Below are 19,929 nucleotides of genomic sequence, written 5' to 3'. Positions count from 1 at the left end.
AATACAACGTAACCTTATTTCTTCTGAGTTCATATTTGATTGGAGTCAGTCAGGAAATGCCGGTAAGAGCAGGGGGTAAAGGGACAGGGAATAAAGGAGTACACTAACTGCTGCCCTGTGGATGTGATTGGCAGCCATTTTGCTGCCAGATCACATCCACAGAGCTGCACAGGTGTTTCAGCCAGTCAGGGAAGCTGGTGAATGGAGGGAAGGACAGAGGAGGTTGCACAGCACTGTAGAGTTATGAATGTGATCCCGCAGCTGCTCGGCTGCTGAATCACATTAATAGAGGTGTGCACCTCTATCAGTGAAGTGGTCAGTAAGCTTTAAGGTGCCCATACACTTTACAACCCTCGCAAGACTTTTGTCTTGAGAGGGTTGTAAAGTACTTTAAAAAACGTACGATCTACCCATCTTGGACAGGCAGATCGTACTTGCGATCATCGCAAGCCCGCCCCCCTGAGGGGCGGGCTTTCGATGACTGCAATGCTGGACAGGCAGTGTGCGCGTGTGCACACCGGCCCGTTCGGCAGTCATCTCTCGATCATGTTAAAAACCAGCCGAAAATCGTACGATTCTCGGCTGGTTTTCCAACATGCTCGATATACAAAAGTCGTGCGACCGTACAGTAGAAACGGTCGCACGCCTTCCATACACTGCACGATTCTCGTACGATTGCGGGATTTCCCGCGATTCTCGTACGAGAATCGTGCAGTGCACCTTTTAGTCTGTGAGGTTGACAAGAAGCCAGCATTATTTGGCTACCTGATCACATAAACAAAGCCATTCAGTGGAGCCACATTAGAGTTGCCAAGTTTGTATACTGATTGGATGTCATCGGCAGCTGGGTAGCTGCGGATTACATCTATTTAGTAATGCACAACGTTTCAGGTGCTATTTGAATGTAAATCCATGCTTGCTGAAGCCACTATGTGCTTCCAGACTTGGGGAATGCAGCTAACGTAAGGTATGTTGACCTGGCCAGCTGCAGTTCTGTTCTGCTGTAATTCTTCCACTGCAACCCTCACTTTACAGCCTTCATTCTTTCCCTATTCAATTGTACAGGATCTGGCTTTGGTTAGTTTGGGGGTGGGGGGTTCTTGCTAGCTGATAAAGACGTAAGGACACTTAACAGACATGTCTTTTACTTGAGTGTGGGGGCTAGTTATTAAACAAGCTAAAACTACTCCACCTTCTTGTCCTACTCGTGCTACTCTGAAACACTGGTGCTTATCCTAAGCTCCTGCCAGGCCTTAGTCCACATGGAAAATAGAAGAAAGCACTTGCATGGACTTGCTGCTGTGTGCCAGCTTTCTTCTACTTTCCTGCTGGGCCCAGTTTCACTGGATGCCTTTTAAAAAGGTTTTATTCTTTACCAAGTGCTTTAAAAGTATAAGAGCAGAAGCTCTATCATTAGACTGACTTGAGAAAGACTCCTATTGAGATACCACAAGCCTATTGAAGGAAAGTGAATGACCTGGTTTACAAGTTGAAAGGTCCTCCTTTTTGAAGTGAAAGCAATAACATCCAGTCGAAGTTGTAGGCTATACATGGTTGTTTCAAATCCTTTGGAAACCATTGTTTCTGAGTCTGAGGGCATACTAGGCAAATGCTTCTATCTTCTGGGCTATAAAAGCTTCCATCAGCCAGACTTGTGGAACCGCTACATGATCGAGTCACCTTACAAAAGTATTATCTCCTGAATGTCCTGTTGGTCAAGGTGCTGCAATGGGTCAAAAATATTTTTAGACCATTCTCATCCTGTCTTGAGGCAGTATAGATAATTTAGTATTATTTTTGTTAATACTTTTTCATGAGATTTATGTACAACATCCACATAAAAAAGCAATGCAGTAGGGGGAATTTCTTTTCTCTCATCTTTTTGTCCCTTAATAGATGGGAGAAAACCATCTCATTGTGGTATGTTCAGAGTTGAATTTACCAGTAGGCTCAGTAGGCATAGGCCTTAGGCAGCAAAGGCATGAAGGAGGTTTCTTACCCTGTGCAGTATGTACTGTAGTCAGCTGCACATTATTTCCCATTATCAGTAGACATCTAATGTAAGCTTATTTACACAGCGTCACACTATTCTAAGTAAGGTTAGCAATAATAAAAATAATCTGTGTAAAAGAAGTGATCTGTGGCAGAGTGGTACCGCTTAGGGTGCCAAACGTTGTGTGCCTATAAGTACCATTAATGGAAATCAGCACTTTTATTGCATTTAAAGTGTTACTCAAGTTACAATATGCTTTAAATATTCTTGTCAGGTAGCTGTGCCTTTTTGTTTATGTGAAAAAGTATGCATTGCTAAGCTTAGTCATTTTCTTAACACTGGCTTCATACTGTGTATGTTAACTGCATGGGTTAAGTTTCTTTCGGCTCATCCTGTCAACACAGATGTAAATTAAGAACGTGCAATTATTTGAAACTGCGAAGGAGTTGACACTTATGATAGCAAAAACTAAAGCTATTGCATACTGTAATTATGATTATGTTTGTTTATTTTCTTTTACCCTTTGGAAACTCATCACTAGGAAGATATACAGTTGTGATAAAAAATAAATAAAAAAATGTTTATAACCCTTCAGGGCCTGTTCACACGACGTCCGTTTTGTGTGCTGACCGGCTCCGTTCGCTGCTGCACTCAAAATGCATCCCAATGTATCCCTATGTGTTTTATGGGCTCCAGTTCTCACGTGCGCATTCCGTTCAGCTTACGACAGAAAAAATACTGCATGTCACATTTTGTCAGGTCCGGAAACGGAACGGATACGCAAACGCGTCAAAAACGCACTGCGCTGCAGCTAACATACTAACAGCCCCACTCCAGCAAAAAAAATAAAAAAAATGTATTTCTTTTTTTGCTGGAACGCATCCAAAACGCAGCCAAAAACGCAATGCATCAGCAGCTCCACGTCTGCTGATCAGGACCTGATCTCATGTGAACAGGCCCTCAGGCTCCTTTAACACCGAAGCCTGTCCATTCCAAACAGCAGGGGGTCTGATCAGAGCAGTACAGAATGGATCATTGTGACCATTGTGTGTTTCTGTTTAATTTTTTTTCCTCCATCTTGCAATGGAGATAAAAACTGAACTCACCGGACCCATGTTAGATTTATGTGGAGTCGGATGCAAGTGAACATGTGTCCATTTACATCAGATTATCCCCGACCCGTCGATCAGTTCCACCAAAACAGAACTTTCGGGGATACTCTGTCCATTTTGATCCGGCTGCCCACAGTCACGGCCTTTAGACTTTGGTCGATCGTACGATTTTCGCATGGTTGGTGGGGTTTCCGTCCATCAAAAGTCGTACGATTAACACTGCACAAACAAAAATAAGTGCGGTCAATTACCGCAGTCCGTCCAGGTGTTTTTTTTTTGGTTTTTTTTACTAGCGCTGATTGAACCTTGCGATAATCGGGGCAGGATGGGGTCGCCGTACGAAAATCGTACGACGGTTCGATCATTGGACGGAAAGTTTTTTGTCCGATAATCGTAAGGTGTATGGGCACCTTTACACTGTTTATATTCACCAGCAAATTGAACTTTTCTCCCATCTGACCAAAGAACATTGTTTTGGTTTTGTTATGAAACATTCACATTGTTTATCGAAAAGTTTAGATGGAGTGCAATTTTTTTGTTAGTTTTGGGCCTTTCCCATGAACACCTTTATTATTCATTATGCACATGGTACATTTTATAACCACATATGTTATTCAAAGCAAGAGGTGCTTGCAGATCTTTAGCTGGCACCATAGGGTTTTTCATCTCTTGTTCAAAGATTGGAAAAAAGAAGGCATTTGCAGCATTCTCCTCAAGTATGGGAAATTTGTAAGCCATTAGTCATGCACAATGAACCATCTGTATGCAATTAGGGTGAAATGTAATTTGTTTGTTTGATCTCTTTTGTCAATGCTTCTGTTAATTGGATTGTTTGTCACACAAGGCAATAGTAAGTATTTATTTTTGTAATACATTACGGTGTAAAGTAAAATATTTAAATACAGCATATTGTTGTATTAATAAACCATGAGGTGTATTTTTACATATATGTTTACATATTATATTTACAAGCAGTGTAAGCATCTGAATCTGGCCTTGTATCAGTCTTCTACAATCCCCTGTACAGCAGAGCTCAACTGGAAGTGAGAGAGAAGCAGCACAAGGAACCAGTCAGTTGTGCTGCATTGCTCATGTGCTAAACAGGGACACGAGCAGAGGGACAGAGAGATTACCATTACCTATATAACAGTAGTCAACTTGGATCCATTTAGGGCTGATTCACACCAGATGCCAACAACGGCCAGCGCAGCTCTAACTCAAGATAATTTGCCCTTGTCACGGTTAGGCTCGGTTCACACCAGCGCATTGCGTCGGGAATGTAGTGGGCCGCGCGGAAAAAAGTACAGCATGCTATACTTTTTTTCAACGTGATGCAGAACAACCCCGCTGTGCCTGTGGAACTCAATGAAATGTCACTTGACATTTCAATGAAGTTCTACAAAAAAAAAAACGTACACAGTGCGATGCGCCGGTATTGGTGCATTGCACTGTCGGGCAACCCTCACCAGCTGCAGTGCGTTTAGTGCAGTGGCTGGTGTGAATTGGCCCTTAAAGTTACACAATTATAGGTTATTGGCTATTTTTTAGTCTTTTTGTTTTGTCTTTTTGGGTCTACATTAAAAAAAGCATCTTTTTTACAATAATATTTTAGATTTTCTTAGTAAATTAGATATAGATAAAGGTAGTGATTTAAATAATTTTAATACTGTCCTTATCTTTATCCATCTTAAATGGAAACCCATACAGAGTCTACTTCTTTTATAATAGACTACAAGCTGTCATGACCCTTCTGTGTTGCTGTCTGTTATAGTGGGCATTACACAAGGTAAATGTTTGAATGGCCTTTTTTTAAGAACGTTACCCCGTTTGTTACAAGGAAGAGGTTCTCCTGCCCTTAACAAGCCGAAAAGCCAGCTCAGACTTCTCCAATCTGTCTTTCAATTGATCACAGAGATATCGCTCATCCACACCAAAATCATAAACTTTTACATTAAAGTATAAAGGCGAAACTCTTTTTTTAAATTCATTACTGTGTGTTTCACCGTTGGGGAAATTCACTTTCTGTGTTTTGTCATGATCACCAGTGTCACCAGGAATGAAAGTGAGGCTAAATCTAAAATTTAGAGTTGCCACCCAAACACCAGCAATCTTTCATTGGGGGCACTTGTCTCTGTGACAGGGATTACCCTCACATTGGAAAGCTATCCAATCCATTTCTTGTTGAGTCTATATGGCAGAAAGTGAAGGAAATCTCCCTAATGAGACAGAGATAGCAAAAAAAAAAACCCAGTAAGTGGTTTTATGCCTCCCCTACTCCATCAAAAATGAAAAATCTTTAGATGTACTTTAGAGGAGAACTCCAGGCAATTGAGAAAATTAAAAATTAACCCTTGCAGTAGGGCTACCCCCACACTTCAAGGGTTCAGTGCTCGTTTTGGCATAGGGGGGAAAATAAAGAAGAAATACTTGATCCTTGGTCCTGTGGCGGTGACCGCTCACCTTTCTTCCCCCACTCTGACTGTGGTATGTCCCTCAGCGTCCGCACGTCTAATGCAGTTGCATCATGTGATGTTAGGACGATGGGGTGTTGCGGGCTACAGGCTGTGGAGAAGAGAAATCAGGATTCAGAATCCTTAGAGGAGGTGGATGAGAATTGCAAAGCAGATTGTAGAAAAAGTAAGATTGTAAGGATAACATGGAGAAAGCGTCGGTAGGGGTTCATTGCCTACATTTACTGCATGTGGTCAGCTTACTATGTGTACTGTGATGAAGTAAAGCTTTGACCACAGTTATGCTTGGGTGGATCAATTCAGAATACTATAGGAGCAGAAATACTATTTCTAGAGACCATTCCTTTGAGCGCTGCTTAAAATCTTAAGTCTGATCCTCCTTTTAGGATTGTGTGACATAATGCTTGGGATTTTAAATTTGTAAGGCGCACTGGAGGAAACCTAAAGCAGCATTTTCCCCAGGAACAATATTTCAGCCCGTCTATTAAGCTGATCATGTTCCTCTGGAAAGCATTTAATTCCCCCTTCCACGTTAAACATTGTGAATGAAAGAGTCAAAGCACCTGCCAAGTATTTCTTACCTTAATCTTTCATGTTTTGTAAAGCTTTGTTGAAATTCTAAAGCTATATCACTGTACACTGATAACACTTATGTGAGTGACCCGATTTGTGATTTTTGTCTCCCCCTCCCTCTTAATTTAGTCACTACTTTTGAAGAAGAAGCTTGAAGAACATCTGTAAGTATTTATGTATTCAATTTGCCATTTACGAGTTGAGTGACATTCATAATTGTATGCGCCAGCTGCACAACACTTTCATTTAATACTTTAATTTAGAAGAACTGCATGATTTAATGGCTTACATAATGGGTATATATGAACTTTAATAAACACGCGTTTTACTGATCTGTTTTATTAACATCACAATTTGCATCCTACACCGAATATTCAGTGCCGCCTCAATGACCTCTCGAACTAGCATACAAAGTTCACATCGTGAAAATTCAGTGCATGTCCAGTTAGTATAAATTCTTATGTAGGAGCAGCAACCTGCAAAGTTATGGCTTTTCCAAATTGCTACCGTGCTTGCGCCGGCATTTGTACTACTGTACCTCCTGTGGGTCTTGTTCGTAGTACACAGCAGGAAGTTGTTAGACGTGCAGACGAGGAGTGCCTGACTCTTCTTCCGGGTCTGGAACTGTGCATTACTTGAAATTGTACAAACATCTGTTCAAGTTGCATTTAAAGTAGAATGCCATGCAATTGTTATTGTGTTTTATTTTTGGTTAGTATGGTGTGGGATTAGAACCACTGTGAGGACAGCAAAATAAATGTTACAGGGGGGTTAACCCTTCCCTATGCTATCCAAAACTAAAGGATGTTTTTTTGGCTGGAGTTATCCCTGAAAAATGTACCTGTTCCAACTTCCATACAAATTCAACTTAAGAACAAACCTTCAGTCCCTATCTTGTTCGTAACCCAGGGACTGCCTGTATTTGTTTTAGGGTACAAAGTGTTATTCAGTTATATGTTTGCAGTGCATGCTGGACTTCCTAATAAAAAAAGCTTGGCATCTGTTCACTGCACCTGCAGATAGAGCACTTTGTGTAGAATTCGATAATGAGAGGTGTGTGTCCCTCTTTTTGATCCATTAAGCTGTGTGTGTATGAATGCAGTCAAATAATCTGATTTAAAGGTCCTAAAACAGACTAGTAATAAACCGGCTATTTTAAACCCTTCTGAAAATTGCCTTGCACTTACCACCTGTTGGCCACAGTAAAAATGCACTTAAAGGAGAACTATGGGGTCAGGGCTTTTCCCCATAGTTCTCCTATGGGTCACGAGAGGACACAAACTAGTGTTCTCCTGTGACCCAAAGCTCAGTATACCGCGAGCTACAGCTCGCGGTATACTGAGACGCCGCAGCCGGGACGGATCCCGACAATGCTGTCTGGATCCACCCAACTGCAGGATTGACAGCTGGCTCTGCCTATCCAGAAGCAGAGCCAGCTTTGCCCGTCCCCTCCCGCGTCCGTTTCGCCAGTCAGCGCTGGAGGATTGGGGAGGGGGAATCCCTGCAGGGTGCCGTGAGTGACAGTCACGGCTCTCTGCACGGATAGATCGAGACGTGAGCAAGCGCCGGTATGTGTTCGCTCACTTCCCGGTCTACTGAGCCGACCTGTGACAGTTTCATTGTCACAGGTCGGCTCAGATTATGAGGCTGAGTGAATATCACTCGCCTCATAATTCTCCTTTTAATATATTAGGGCCCCTTCCCCTGATAACTACTTTAAGTTAAAAAAACAAACGGTAGATTAAAAAAAATGAAATATATGTGCCTTTCCCCTGGCTTCTGCCTGTGGCATCTAGGCTTAAGTGTCATCACTATCCTTCCTGAGGATTCCATATCTTTCAAAAAGACGCTCCTGCACTGTGCTCTCTGCATTTTCTGGGATCTCTAAGAAGGAGGGTGACGTCACTCCCTGCAGCATGGAAGCCAGGAGTAGTATAAGTAGCTTTTTTTTTTTTTTTTTTTTAAGCTAAAAGTTTGTGGTCTTTTGGTACAGTTTTGCATTTGCATCAACCATACGTCTGTAAATAACTGAATGTTACTTTTGTAAGTAATGCTGTTTTGTAAGTAATATCTTTTTTTTTTCCCCCACTGGAAATACAGAGAGAAGCTTCATGAAGCCAACAATGAACTACAGAAAAAACGTGCAATTATTGAAGATTTGGAGCCACGCTACAACAACAGCTGTAAGTGGCATTTGTTTTTTGAGGCAAAGTAAAGGTGGACTCAGGGCTTTATTTATTATGTCCCAGAGTTTGATCTAGAAAAGTTTAAAGTGACCAGAACAAGAGATCACAACATGAGACATGGTTCTTTTTCAAGTCTTATAAGTGTTACATTAAAAAAGTACAAGTTTAAAAAAAAAAGAAAATATTGAATTAAAAAAGTACAAATTTTTCTTATTCATTTTCAAATGGCATTGGATAACAAACAAAGTTGAACAGCCAGTGTATATGGCAGTAGCATTCATATCCCCAGCCCTGGTGCCGACAAACAGATATCCTTTATACACTGCCTGACCAAAAACAAAAAGCCACCACCTGGATTTAGCTAAGCAAATAGGTAAGAGCCTGCTATTGGATAAGTGTTATGATCTGGGATTGCTTCTGTTGGTCAGGTTCAGCAACGTTATGTCCCCACAAATGAGGTCAACTGCTTTCCTGAATATACTGAATGACCAGGGTATTCCATCAATGGATTTTTTCTTCCCTGGTGGTAGGGGCGTATTCCAAGATGACAATGCCAGGATTCATCAGGCTCAAACTGTGAGAGTAGTTTATGACACATAATTCTCACATAGGCCTTAACCCAATTGAGAATCTTTGGGATGTGCTGGAGAAGATTACACACTGGTCAGACTCTCCCATCATCACTACAAGATCTTGGTGAAAAAATAATGCAACTCTGGACAGAAATGGATATTGTGACATTGCATAAGCTTATCAAAACAATTACACGGTGACTGCATGCCGTAATTAAAGCTTAAGGTGCTCCAATGAAATATTAGAGTGTGTGACTTTTTTTTGGCCAGGCAGTGTATAATCTTCATAGATTAATGAATTGCTTCACCAGATGAGGTCCATGCTGTCCATGGAAACTTCTCGGGTACATGTAAAGGGCCTTCTCCTTTGTGTAGTAATAACATTTGTTAGAAAAATTAATAAAATCATCATAAATGGAATCCAAGTGCCATGCATAACATCTGCTAATGTTTTTATGTCAAACTCAGAGTTGTTTGTTAAGGATGGTACTTGGGTTCCACACAAGGAGAAGGTGCTGTCTTTTGTGTTAATTTTACATGTAGCCAATGTATATGAGCCTGTGCAGTAAATTTGATCTAACACTGCGTTTATTTTGCAAGTCAGTTCAAAGCGCTCTTAGGATTTAAAATGATCAGGACTAGGCAATTAATTGCTTTACATTACTACACTTTGTTCTTTGCTTTTTATTTTTGCCAGTTCTTATATGGTAGCGTAAAGGTTCCACCTTATACCATTATGATATTGTTAATCTGTGTTAGTTGGGAAATAATGATTAATCATGTTAAAAGATCATTACCTTCATTTTGACTGTTTTTTCTTTCCCTAAAAATTAAGCAATGAAGATTGAAGAGCTACAGGAAGCTTTACGAAAGAAGGAAGAAGACATGAAACAAATGGAAGAGCGCTACAAGAAATATCTAGAGAAGGCAAAAAGTGTGAGTAAAATATTGACAGTTTTTGGAGTTCTTCAGCGTATCGGTTGTACGTTATGGCAATCTTTCTCGTATAAATAATTGTCTTAATATATATCTTCCTCCATTTCCACAGGTTATTCGCACATTAGATCCAAAGCAAAATCAGGGATCGGGACCAGAGATACAATCTTTAAAAAACCAGCTGCAAGAAAGAGACAAAATGTTTCATTCTTTAGAGGTGAGTTAAAACGCTATCCATCCCGGTTGATCACAGCTTGACAAAGAGGCTCCGCCTCGAAACACGTAGCTACCGACCCAGTTTGCACTGCCATCCAGTGCCCTTTGACCCCCCCCACCACTCCCCTCGGCGCCCGTCACTGCACGAACCACCGCTCTGCCTCCCGAGCCTACTGACAGGGAGCCGACGTCAAACAGCTTTTCAGGCACACAGTGCCCCCGGCTGCAACGGCTCAGCCTGGCCAGCTGAGTCCGTGCAAGAGCCTGCTGTCCTTCTATTCGCAGCACTCGTTTTCAGAGGCAGACCATCTACCAGACCACTGGACCCTTCAGGTCTGTATTTACTCAGGGACCCCACCGGATTTCCTCTCGCAGATGACTTCTCAAACGTGAGTCCTCCTGTTTATTTCAGCACAGTAGTAGCGCTCTCATTACATTTTTTATTCAGTTTAAAATGTATGTCAGGGCAAAAAACAATACATCTCCACAATACATAAGTGTGTGAGCATGTTTTATCCCTTTAAAGCACCAAAAAATTCCTGTTGATTTGACATAAGTGCACTCAGCTCTTAATTTCCTATGGTGGACTGACTGCACACAGCACATTTTTGTGGACTAAGCATTTTCAGCTCTTCCCAGTTTTCTTTTGTTTAAAGTGACATTAAACCATCAGATTTTTTAACATAAACCAATACTGTAATGTGTGCCTTACTGTAATCCATGGTTGTTTCCCTTCTCTTCTCTTCCTTTTAAATCTGTATCTCTTCTCATGCTGGGGAGAACTTCCCTTTGCAGCTGAGTGCCTCTTCCTGTAGTGCTGGCTCAGGTTGTGAACCTGCACACAGACACCATGTATCCATTCCAGAGACAAGGCAGTCTGCTGCAAAACAGAAGTTCTGCCCAGCATGAGAAGAGATAGCAATATGTGTGAAACTTGGCAGATAACACAAATATTTATTACCAGCGACTGCTATTAATTTTAGGACTAATTAAATTAATTAAAGATCCTTCATATAGTTATGTGCATGGCAGAATGTTAAGATATCCTGATCCACCACCAGATGGGTAGTTTGCCTGCTGATTTGCTTGTCTCTAGTGGCAAATAGTTTTTAATCAGGTTGAGAGCTGGGATCCCCAGAGAGTGTGATTTCAGTAGTAGTTACATCTGCTTCCCCTGTTGCTGCCCCACTGAAAGTGCAGAAGAATGTTTTCTTTCTTTTTGAACAAACTGTAGTGCTAACAATGCATTATCAATGGGACTATAATGTTGTATTTGCAGAGAATTGTATGTGTATACAGCCTCTGTGGGAGTTAGCTATGTATCAGGCATGAAAACATTTTCCAACCTGCATATGTGAAATTGGACATTCTTAGTCACTTGGGTTTGGATTTTAGGGTTAGGAAAGAGCTTATACTCTACAGTTTATGGCCAAATGTGTGGAGACACTTAACCATTACACCTATATGAGTGTGTTGAAAATCCCTTAAAAAAAACATGGACACGGAGTTGTACCTCCCCTTGTGTCAATTCTTCTGGGTAGGCTTTCCACAAGATTTTGTCTGTGGGGATTTGCGCCCATTCAGCCAAAAAGGAGCATTTGTGAAGTTAAGTACTGATGTTGGATGAGAAGACATGGCTCACAGTCAGCATTCCAATTGGTCCCAGTGGTAGTGTGGAGGTCAGGGTTCTGTACAGGCCACTCAAGCGCCTCTTCACAAAGCTTGTCAAACCATGACTTCCAGTGGCACAGTCATGCTACAATCAAAAAGGGCCTTTCCCAAACTGTTGCCAATAAGTTGGAGGGAACACTTGTCAAAAATGACTTTGTAAGCTGTAGTATTTGCAATATCCTTCACTGAAAACACCTGAACTCAATAATTTGGAGGGGTGTCCACATAATTGGGCCTTCTAGTAAGTCCGTTTGTGCACAAACATTTGGCTGTATAGTAATGGTGCATATGGACATGTGGTTCTTTGTATTTTCTGACCAAATTCTGTATTCTGAATGTGGATGGTTTCCTGGGTGTGGATTTGAAGAGAAGTATTGAGGAAAATACTGTTTAAAAACTGCAAATACATTTCAAAGTTTGTGGGGTTTTTCACAATTCTTTATTGGTTTGCCACATCTGAGTTTGAATCTACAATCGAACAATTTATACCTTGCACTTTCATTATATATGTTTTATATATTCATTTTAGAAAGAGTTTGAAAAAACCAAGACACAGAGAGATCAGGAGGAGAAACTGATTGTCAGTGCGTGGTATAACATGGTAAGCATGTTTTCATTCATTTCTCTGTAGATTACTGATTTAATGAAGATTAAAATGACTCTTAACTCACGTGTTAAATCTTTATAATATTTTCAGGTACCTTAACTATGAACAAAAATGTATCCTATTTGTGCATCACTCATCTGTAGATCCTCAAATCATCTCTGAATTGGTGCTGACACAGATTTTTCTTCTGGAGGGTGGCTACTTTTGTTCTCCATAGTCCCTGTGTGTGTTGTAAAGTAGTCACCACTCCAAGCTCACTCTTGTGATAGACTACAATCTCAATACAAAATGGTAAACTAAACGTGAACTTGTAGTCCATCACAGGAGAGAGCTTGGAGCAGTGGCTTTTGTGATTTTAGCATCATAAGGAGGTAGGAGGTAGCCTCCCGGTAGGCTAACTACCACTTAATTAAATTCAATAATCCAGTATATGCCAATATAGATCCAGAGGCAACTAGGCTTGGTGTGAATGTTTCAACATATGTTTGCAAAATTATGAAATTAAGACATCTGATAAGTTGTTGGTTTTTTTTTCCCCCAAAAAAATTAGCACTCTATAAAACCTATAGTTTTTTGCTTTCTCTTTGTTGCCCTGTAGTGGCTTGTGTACACAACCTTTTGATTTGGGGATTCATCTTGGATGGATGTACAGCCCCAATTCCCAAAAAGTTGGGATGCTGTTTAAAATATACATAAAAACAGAATGCAATGATTTGTAAATCTCATAAACCCATATTTTATTCACAATAAAAAAAATAGAAAACATCAAATGTTTATGTTGAGAAAATCTACCATTTTAGGGGGACAAAAGGTAATTTTGAAATTGATGGCAGCAACACATCTCAAAAAAGTTTGGACAGGGCCATGTTTACCATGGTGTAGTATCCCCTCTTCTTTTAAAAACACTCTGTAACGTCTGGGAACCGAGGAGACCAGATGCTGGAGTTTTGGAGTTCTTCTAACTGCTCAACAGTCCTGGGTCTTCTCGTATTTCTCGTTTCAAGATGTGCCAAAGATTTTCAATTGGTGAAATGTCTGGAAGGCAGGCCAGTTAACCACCCGGACTTTACTACTATGAAGCCATGCTATTGGCGTAGATGCAGAATGTGTTTTAGCATTGTCCTGTGGAAATATGCAAGGCCTTCCCTGAAAAATTCCCTTAGTCCAGAGGATGCAGACTGTAGATGATTATATATTTAAAGTATTTGCAATTTTACATTGGGGAACATTATTCTGAAATTGTTTGACAATTTGTAGATGCAGCTTTTCACAGATTAGTGAACCTCAGCCCATCTTTACTCAGGCACTGATTCTTTTAGATCCTCTTTTTATACCCAGTCATGTTACGGACCTGTTGCCAATTAACCTAATTAGTTGCAAAATGTTCTTCCAGCTCTTCCTTGTTAGTGCCTCTTACTTTGCCAGCTTTTTGTTGCCCTGTCCGAACTTTTTTGAGACGTGTTGCTACCATTAATTTTACAATCACTTTATTTTTTATTTTTTTAATGGTACATTTTCTCAATTTAAAAATTTCTTATGTTTTCTATTTTCTATTGTGAATAAAATATTGGTTTGAGATTTGCAAATCATTGCATTCTGTTTTTAGGTAGATTTTACACAGCGTCCCAACTTCTTTGGAATAGGGGTTGGAAAAATGCAGAAGTTGAATTTTGAATTGGATCCGTATGGAGCAGTATTCATTTGTGTTTACCTTTTTTCCTCTGCAAACATGAAAACATTTCAAATGCATAGTAAGCTCATCTTAAATGCAATCCATTTTTCCTGTAGCATAGACTTCCACTAATACCCCATGCTGGAGCAGTAATACTGTTACATTCTGTGCTGTTACCCATAGCAGCAGCGCAGATGGAAAGTACTTGTCCTAAAGACATTCATTTCTGTTAGTAAGCCTCAGTAATATGTGCAGATTTTTTTTAAACCACTGGGTTTCCCCCCCCCCCCCGTCTTTTCTTACCCACAGGGAATGGCCTTACATAAAAAAGCTGCAGAGGACAGACTGGCAAGTACTGGATCAGGACAGTCATTTCTTGCAAGACAGAGGCAAGCTACCAGCTCAAGGAGGTCTTACCCAGGACACGTCCAGTCAGCCACAGCGAGGTAGAAGACCCTTTGGCCGGGAAATCTGCATCATACTCTTATGTTGCACATAACTGCATTTCAGGAAATGTCACCAGTGTGCTTTTAAGCTGTTCTTTTCCTTTTTTTTAAGATTTATTCATTTATTAATGTGTCCATTTTAAATTACTTTGACCGTGCCAAATTTTTGAGCCCAGAACATCATTAATGTTTCTCATGCAAATTTTAATTTAAGAACAGAGAACAATACTCTTTGACATGTCTTTCTGTGTAATCTCATGAAGAACATAAAAAAAGCAAAAACTTGCTACACAGAAATAATATTTATGTGTAATGTATACATTGAACAAACACCACAGTGCTATGAGGACAATTACTGTTAACTATCTCAGACTCCTGGCCCTACCTAGGCAGGGCTTTCACAAAGCAGCTGGATGCAGCAGCAGTCACAGATGACAAGAAATGTAACCGTATGAAATGCATGCAGTGTGGCTTCACTTAAAAGGAAATCTTTTTGCTTTGCAGGCCTTTGTCGCCATGTGACCCGATGGTGTATAAATACAGTCATGGTGACCTTTGTATACATAGTGGCCATTGGCTGAGGATGTCTTAACCTATTTCTTTTGTACATATTCTTCCCCCGGGTGTAGATACACGCAAGCATGTGCCCAGCCTTTAGTGTGGTATCTCTTGATGTGTTTGAAGGGACTAGACTGATGAGATTGAATCCAGCACTGCCCATTATATGCACAGAATGTGTATTTTCAGGAATATGTACATAATAAAGTGCTGCATGTGGCCTGGCTGGGAGGTTGCCCATTGCACTAGCAACCTGTGAGAATGCACTGTACTATATGACCACTTAAATAGCTCACACAGCACAAGCGGCTTCCCGAATAACTGCTGTTTTAGGTGAATGGAACGTTCATTTTGTATCCCATTTCAGTTTTCTGCCACTAGCAAAGAATCTTTTTAAACAATTTAGTGATTGAAATCCTGACAAAGTCCGAGAAAGAATGGACTGAGGATGTGAATTGTCAATAATTTTCTATCCCACTTCTGTGAGGTTTTTCTTCTCACACATGTTGTTTGTGAAGGTATTTGTGCCACTATATGTAGTATTTAAGTCGTCTACTTGATAGAGGTTTTATGAATGTCAAAGCAGCACTTTAAATGCTTCTTACATGTTTGAGTTCTTAAAGTTGTAAATGGCCCAATTACCTGTAAATTAAGTGTTTAGCTACTTTTTAAGTTCTATATTTTACTTAGTACAGGAGACTAAAGTTTTTAGAAGGTCTTGTTTTTAAAGAAATATAATGCTGGGCCACTGGAAGTGTGCATTACACATCCAATTATATCATTGGTTGCTACACTTGATTGGTTACTTTCTTTTGAAAACAAAGCCCGCAGGTATGTGCAGAAAAACTGAATATGAATTATATAAGTAGAGGATTGTTTTTATCCTCAATATCAGCAGAAAATAAGAAAAGGTGTCAGTTATTTTGTATGCTTTACTTGGCTTTAGAGTAGTCATTGCAGTTTTTTCTCATTGAAACAAAATGTAGCACAGCAATGTGTTTTTCAGTGGGGCAAAACGGAAGCATCCCAAGAGTATCTACACACATTTAGCAGCACAGTTACCTCGCAGCAGCACTTGCTGAGTTGATTCCAGATGGCAGACTGCACCAAACTAGGTGATTTAAGTAGCTGAAATTGAGGGATGCCTGCTTGACTTCTGTTTAGTCACTTACTATTGATTTAAATGCCAGAATTTGAAGCGTGAATCCCATATGATGTATGGTGCTTTCTAAATGTTTTCTATCCTTTGAAACTTTTGTAGGAATTTTAGCTATATATGGCTTGTCTTCACTGAGCATTGAGCTATTCTTGCATTATATCTGGCAACTCTGTACCCTGAGGGTTTTTTTTTGTTCATATCTTGCTATGCTGTGCAAAGAAAATAAAATCAACGTAAGGTCATATCACGCACAGATGTATGGTAATAATCTGACTGCATATTTACGTATATATACTCTTAAAGGATTTGTCCATCTCAAGTGAATGCTTCTGCTTTACATAGGCAGTGGATTGAATTGCCCCTATTTTATAAACTGTATTTCCACTTTTCCAGTAAAAGTTTAGGATACCCATCTATATATTTGTTGTGTTTTATCTATTCACACAGCATACCGAACAATTTTAAAAATGAATGTTTCTGCTTTCCGTAGGCAGTGGATTGAATTGCCCCTATTTTATAAAGTGTATTTCCACTTTTCCAGTACAATTTTAGGAAACCCATCTATATATTTGTTGTGTTTATCTATTCACACAGCATACCGATCAATAATTGAAAAAAAAAATGCGCCTTGCCTTTTTAGATGTTTTGTTGGAGCAGGCAGCATGACTGATTCCTGGTTTTCAGCACCTTCAGTGATCTGTCTTTGTAGAACGACTTATAGGACTGAAATTTTGATTGTGTTTCTCTCATTAACTTCATTAACATACAGTGGAAAAGACCCCCACCCTCACAACCCCTCCTAACATTACAAAAGATGGAGAAGCAAGTAGAAATTTTAACCCTTAAGATGCACAGAAAACCTAACCCATATAAAAGCAATTTAAACTGAAGCATTGTTAAATATTTTTTACTTGAACTATGTGAATGGGAACATGTCACAAATATAAAATAGGCCTTATCCCAATTTGGCTGCAAATGTGGAAATACACTTTAAATCTCTTATGAACGCCAGTACTATAATCTTTTTGTAGGGTTCCCAGCTCTGGCTGCATTATCTGGATTGAACATGGATAAATAATAGGTGAATCCTGCAATGACAGGGAGTTGTCAATTGATACAAGAAGGCATTGGGGGATTTACTATTATTGTGTATCCACTCTGTTTGGATAAATCATAATAAACAAAATGAAGTACTGTTAACTGAAAAGAGCCAGTTTGTAGCACGCTATAATACCTTATATTAAACTGATGTTTTATTGCCTTAATGTTTTCCACAATGTATTCCCTTTGAAGCACCCGAGAGCTTGCTGAAACTTTTTAGTAGGGCTTGAAAATTTGGAAACTTTTTATGGTGCAGATCATTTTTATTTCTTGCAATAATGAACCTGATATCCTTTTGAAAGTGAACAGAAACCAATATTATATTTTTCTAATAATGATGCATGGAAGTGATATGTGCGCAGATTTCAAGATGGTAGAACAGTTACTTATTCCAAAGCTTCCATGTATTTACATATAGGCATAGGCATACAAGTAAGAAGGTTAAAATAACATGTAACCGCCTTCTTAAGGGTAATCCCTATACTTGATTTACCACCTAATATATCGCTTTTAAAAAGTAACTGCTCTTTAGAGGAGAACTATGGGGTTAAGGCTTTTCCCCATTTTTCTCCTTAGGGTAACGGGAGGACACAAACTAGCGTCCTCCCGTCACCCTAGGCTCAGTATACACCTCGCGGTATACTGAGACGCCGCAGTATACCGCGAGCTGCTGCTCGCGGTATACTAAGACGCCGAAGCGGATCCTGACAATTATGCCAGGATCCGCCCAGCTGCGTGACTGACAGCTGGCTCTGCCTATCTAGAGGCAGAGCCAGCTGTACCCTCCCCCGTTTGTTCCGCCAGTCAGCGCTGGCGGATCGGAGGGGGGAATCCAGCCCCTCCCCTGTCACGGCAGTGAGCCGTGACAGGATCGAGAAGTGAGCGAAAGCCGGTATGTGTTCGTTCACCTCCCGATCTACTGAGCCGACCTGTGACAGTCTCATTGTCACAGGTCGGCTAGAACTATGAGGTGAGTGAAAAGCACTCACCTCATAGTTCTCCTTTAATTTGTCAGGTAAGATATTCCAAAGGACCTCCTAGCTAAACTCGCTGTAGTACTGCAATTATGTCAGCCTTTGTGTTTTCTTCTAAAATATGGCACATAGCAGCAAATTTAGTCCAAGATCATTTGGGTCATAGCTCATCTGAACCAGCCATTTGAATGTATGAGAAAGTTGAGAGCCATTTCTGGTGCTTGCTGTGCAGGTGTAGTGTCAGGAATGACTTGTGTATAGGTATCCTTGTTTATATTAACTGGGAAGACCGGCTGTAGTCCACTATGGTATGAGAAATGTGGAAGCTGCCATTTCTGACCACCTCCTGAATATTAATTTGGCTGTTAAGATGTCCCACTCGCATTAATACTTATCAAGAACAAGTATGGAGAGCAGAAAGTTCAGAGAAAAGTAAGAGGTCCTAACGCCATATTTGATGTGGGTCAGTCAGTCACGGTATTGAAGCAAAAGCCAAGCAGCTAGAGTTTTCAGAAGAGAGCTTGGTTATGGCATTCTCCATATTTTTTTTCATGACCGGTTTCTGTGTTAAAAGCACAGAAACCTACTGGCAAACCATTATTACTGATGTGCTGCAATGAAGCCCTCCATTAGCTTTTTTAGGAACATGGCTTTCAAGAGCTCCTAATATTCCTGTCGCATGTTTTTGGAATGCTGGTGGTCATTGCAGGTCTGAGGGTAGCATTAGGTTTGGATGGATGTGGAGTTTTGGTAAAGTGTAGCACCCTGCAAACCTGAAAGTTAATGCTATATTTCTTATATTACAACTAAGTCTTTATTACAAGTTAGTTTCTTCCTCCTTTTTTGCAGAGAGTCATTAAATATGGATTAAGCCAGACATGGGTACCTATATTTAAACAAAGCTCCAAACTTACAGCACTAGTCAAGGATTAGTGGTCAGAAGATTGAAAAATCATTGGCCAATACAATAGGCCCCTAAAAAGACTTCTAGTCAAGCAAACCATCCTCTGGTTGTTTGGTTATAGTCAATAAGTTAACCGTGGGAGTGATGGACTGACTTTAGGGCACATATACACAACGGCCAGACAAATTCTTCATAGATCGTGACTCATAACTTTGCTTAAAAATAGACAACATGTGCTATGCTTTCACTGTTTTCATGACGTGAAGTATAACATTGTACCAGTCGACAGTGTTATTCCTTGAATAGATACACCTGATCTGAGAGATTTTTTTAAATCTTTGACACTTATGCTACAGAACTGTCTTACCTCTATTGGCTAATGGGTCACACTTCTGCCTGCAAAGCTTTTGATGTGGTACATTAGCACCATTAAGCTTTATGACCTGGTGCTGGTTTATAATACTTTTAATAGATTTTTATTGAGAAATAAATGAAGACACAATAGCGTGATCCAGTGATGGTTCTCACCTTACTTAACACAATGTAAGGAGCATCTGGGTAAAAGAAGCTGACAGACACCTTGAGCTTACAGATCAGTGAATATAATAAGGATGCCAGTAGGCATGAGCAGTGTAAGAATAAGTGGTAGGTAGGGCATCTAGACAGTCATGAGGACAACCAGTGTTTGCAGTAGATAATAGGTGTACCACTGTTATTGCCCAAGAGGAATCTACTAATGTATGCAAGATATAGGCCTTGAAGGGTTATTGGAAAATGG

The 19,929-nt window shown here is 40.2% G+C and overlaps 1 protein-coding gene across 3 annotated transcripts in view; it reads left to right on the top strand.

Moving 5' to 3' along the window:
• HOOK3 (hook microtubule tethering protein 3) overlaps positions 1-19,929 on the top strand; it is a 70,557-nt gene that overhangs the window by 49,767 nt on the left and 861 nt on the right. Inside the window, exons 17-23 of one of the 3 annotated variants that reach the window (XM_018563370.1) lie at positions 3,950-3,955; positions 6,279-6,313; positions 8,250-8,332; positions 9,743-9,843; positions 9,956-10,060; positions 12,260-12,331; positions 14,319-14,455. In XM_018563370.1, the coding sequence (XP_018418872.1) occupies positions 3,950-3,955; positions 6,279-6,313; positions 8,250-8,332; positions 9,743-9,843; positions 9,956-10,060; positions 12,260-12,331; positions 14,319-14,455 (539 nt within the window). Of the gene's footprint in view, positions 1-3,949; positions 3,956-6,278; positions 6,314-8,249; positions 8,333-9,742; positions 9,844-9,955; positions 10,061-12,259; positions 12,332-14,318; positions 15,361-19,929 lie in introns of those variants that run through there. The other 2 variants (XM_018563371.1, XM_018563373.1) reach the window with 2 other exon arrangements.

This window comes from Nanorana parkeri, unplaced genomic scaffold (genome assembly GCF_000935625.1).
Source record: "Nanorana parkeri isolate BGI_ZX_2015 unplaced genomic scaffold, ASM93562v1 scaffold659, whole genome shotgun sequence".
NCBI lineage: Eukaryota > Metazoa > Chordata > Amphibia > Anura > Dicroglossidae > Nanorana > Nanorana parkeri.
This window is presented reverse-complemented; position numbering and strand designations above follow the sequence as displayed.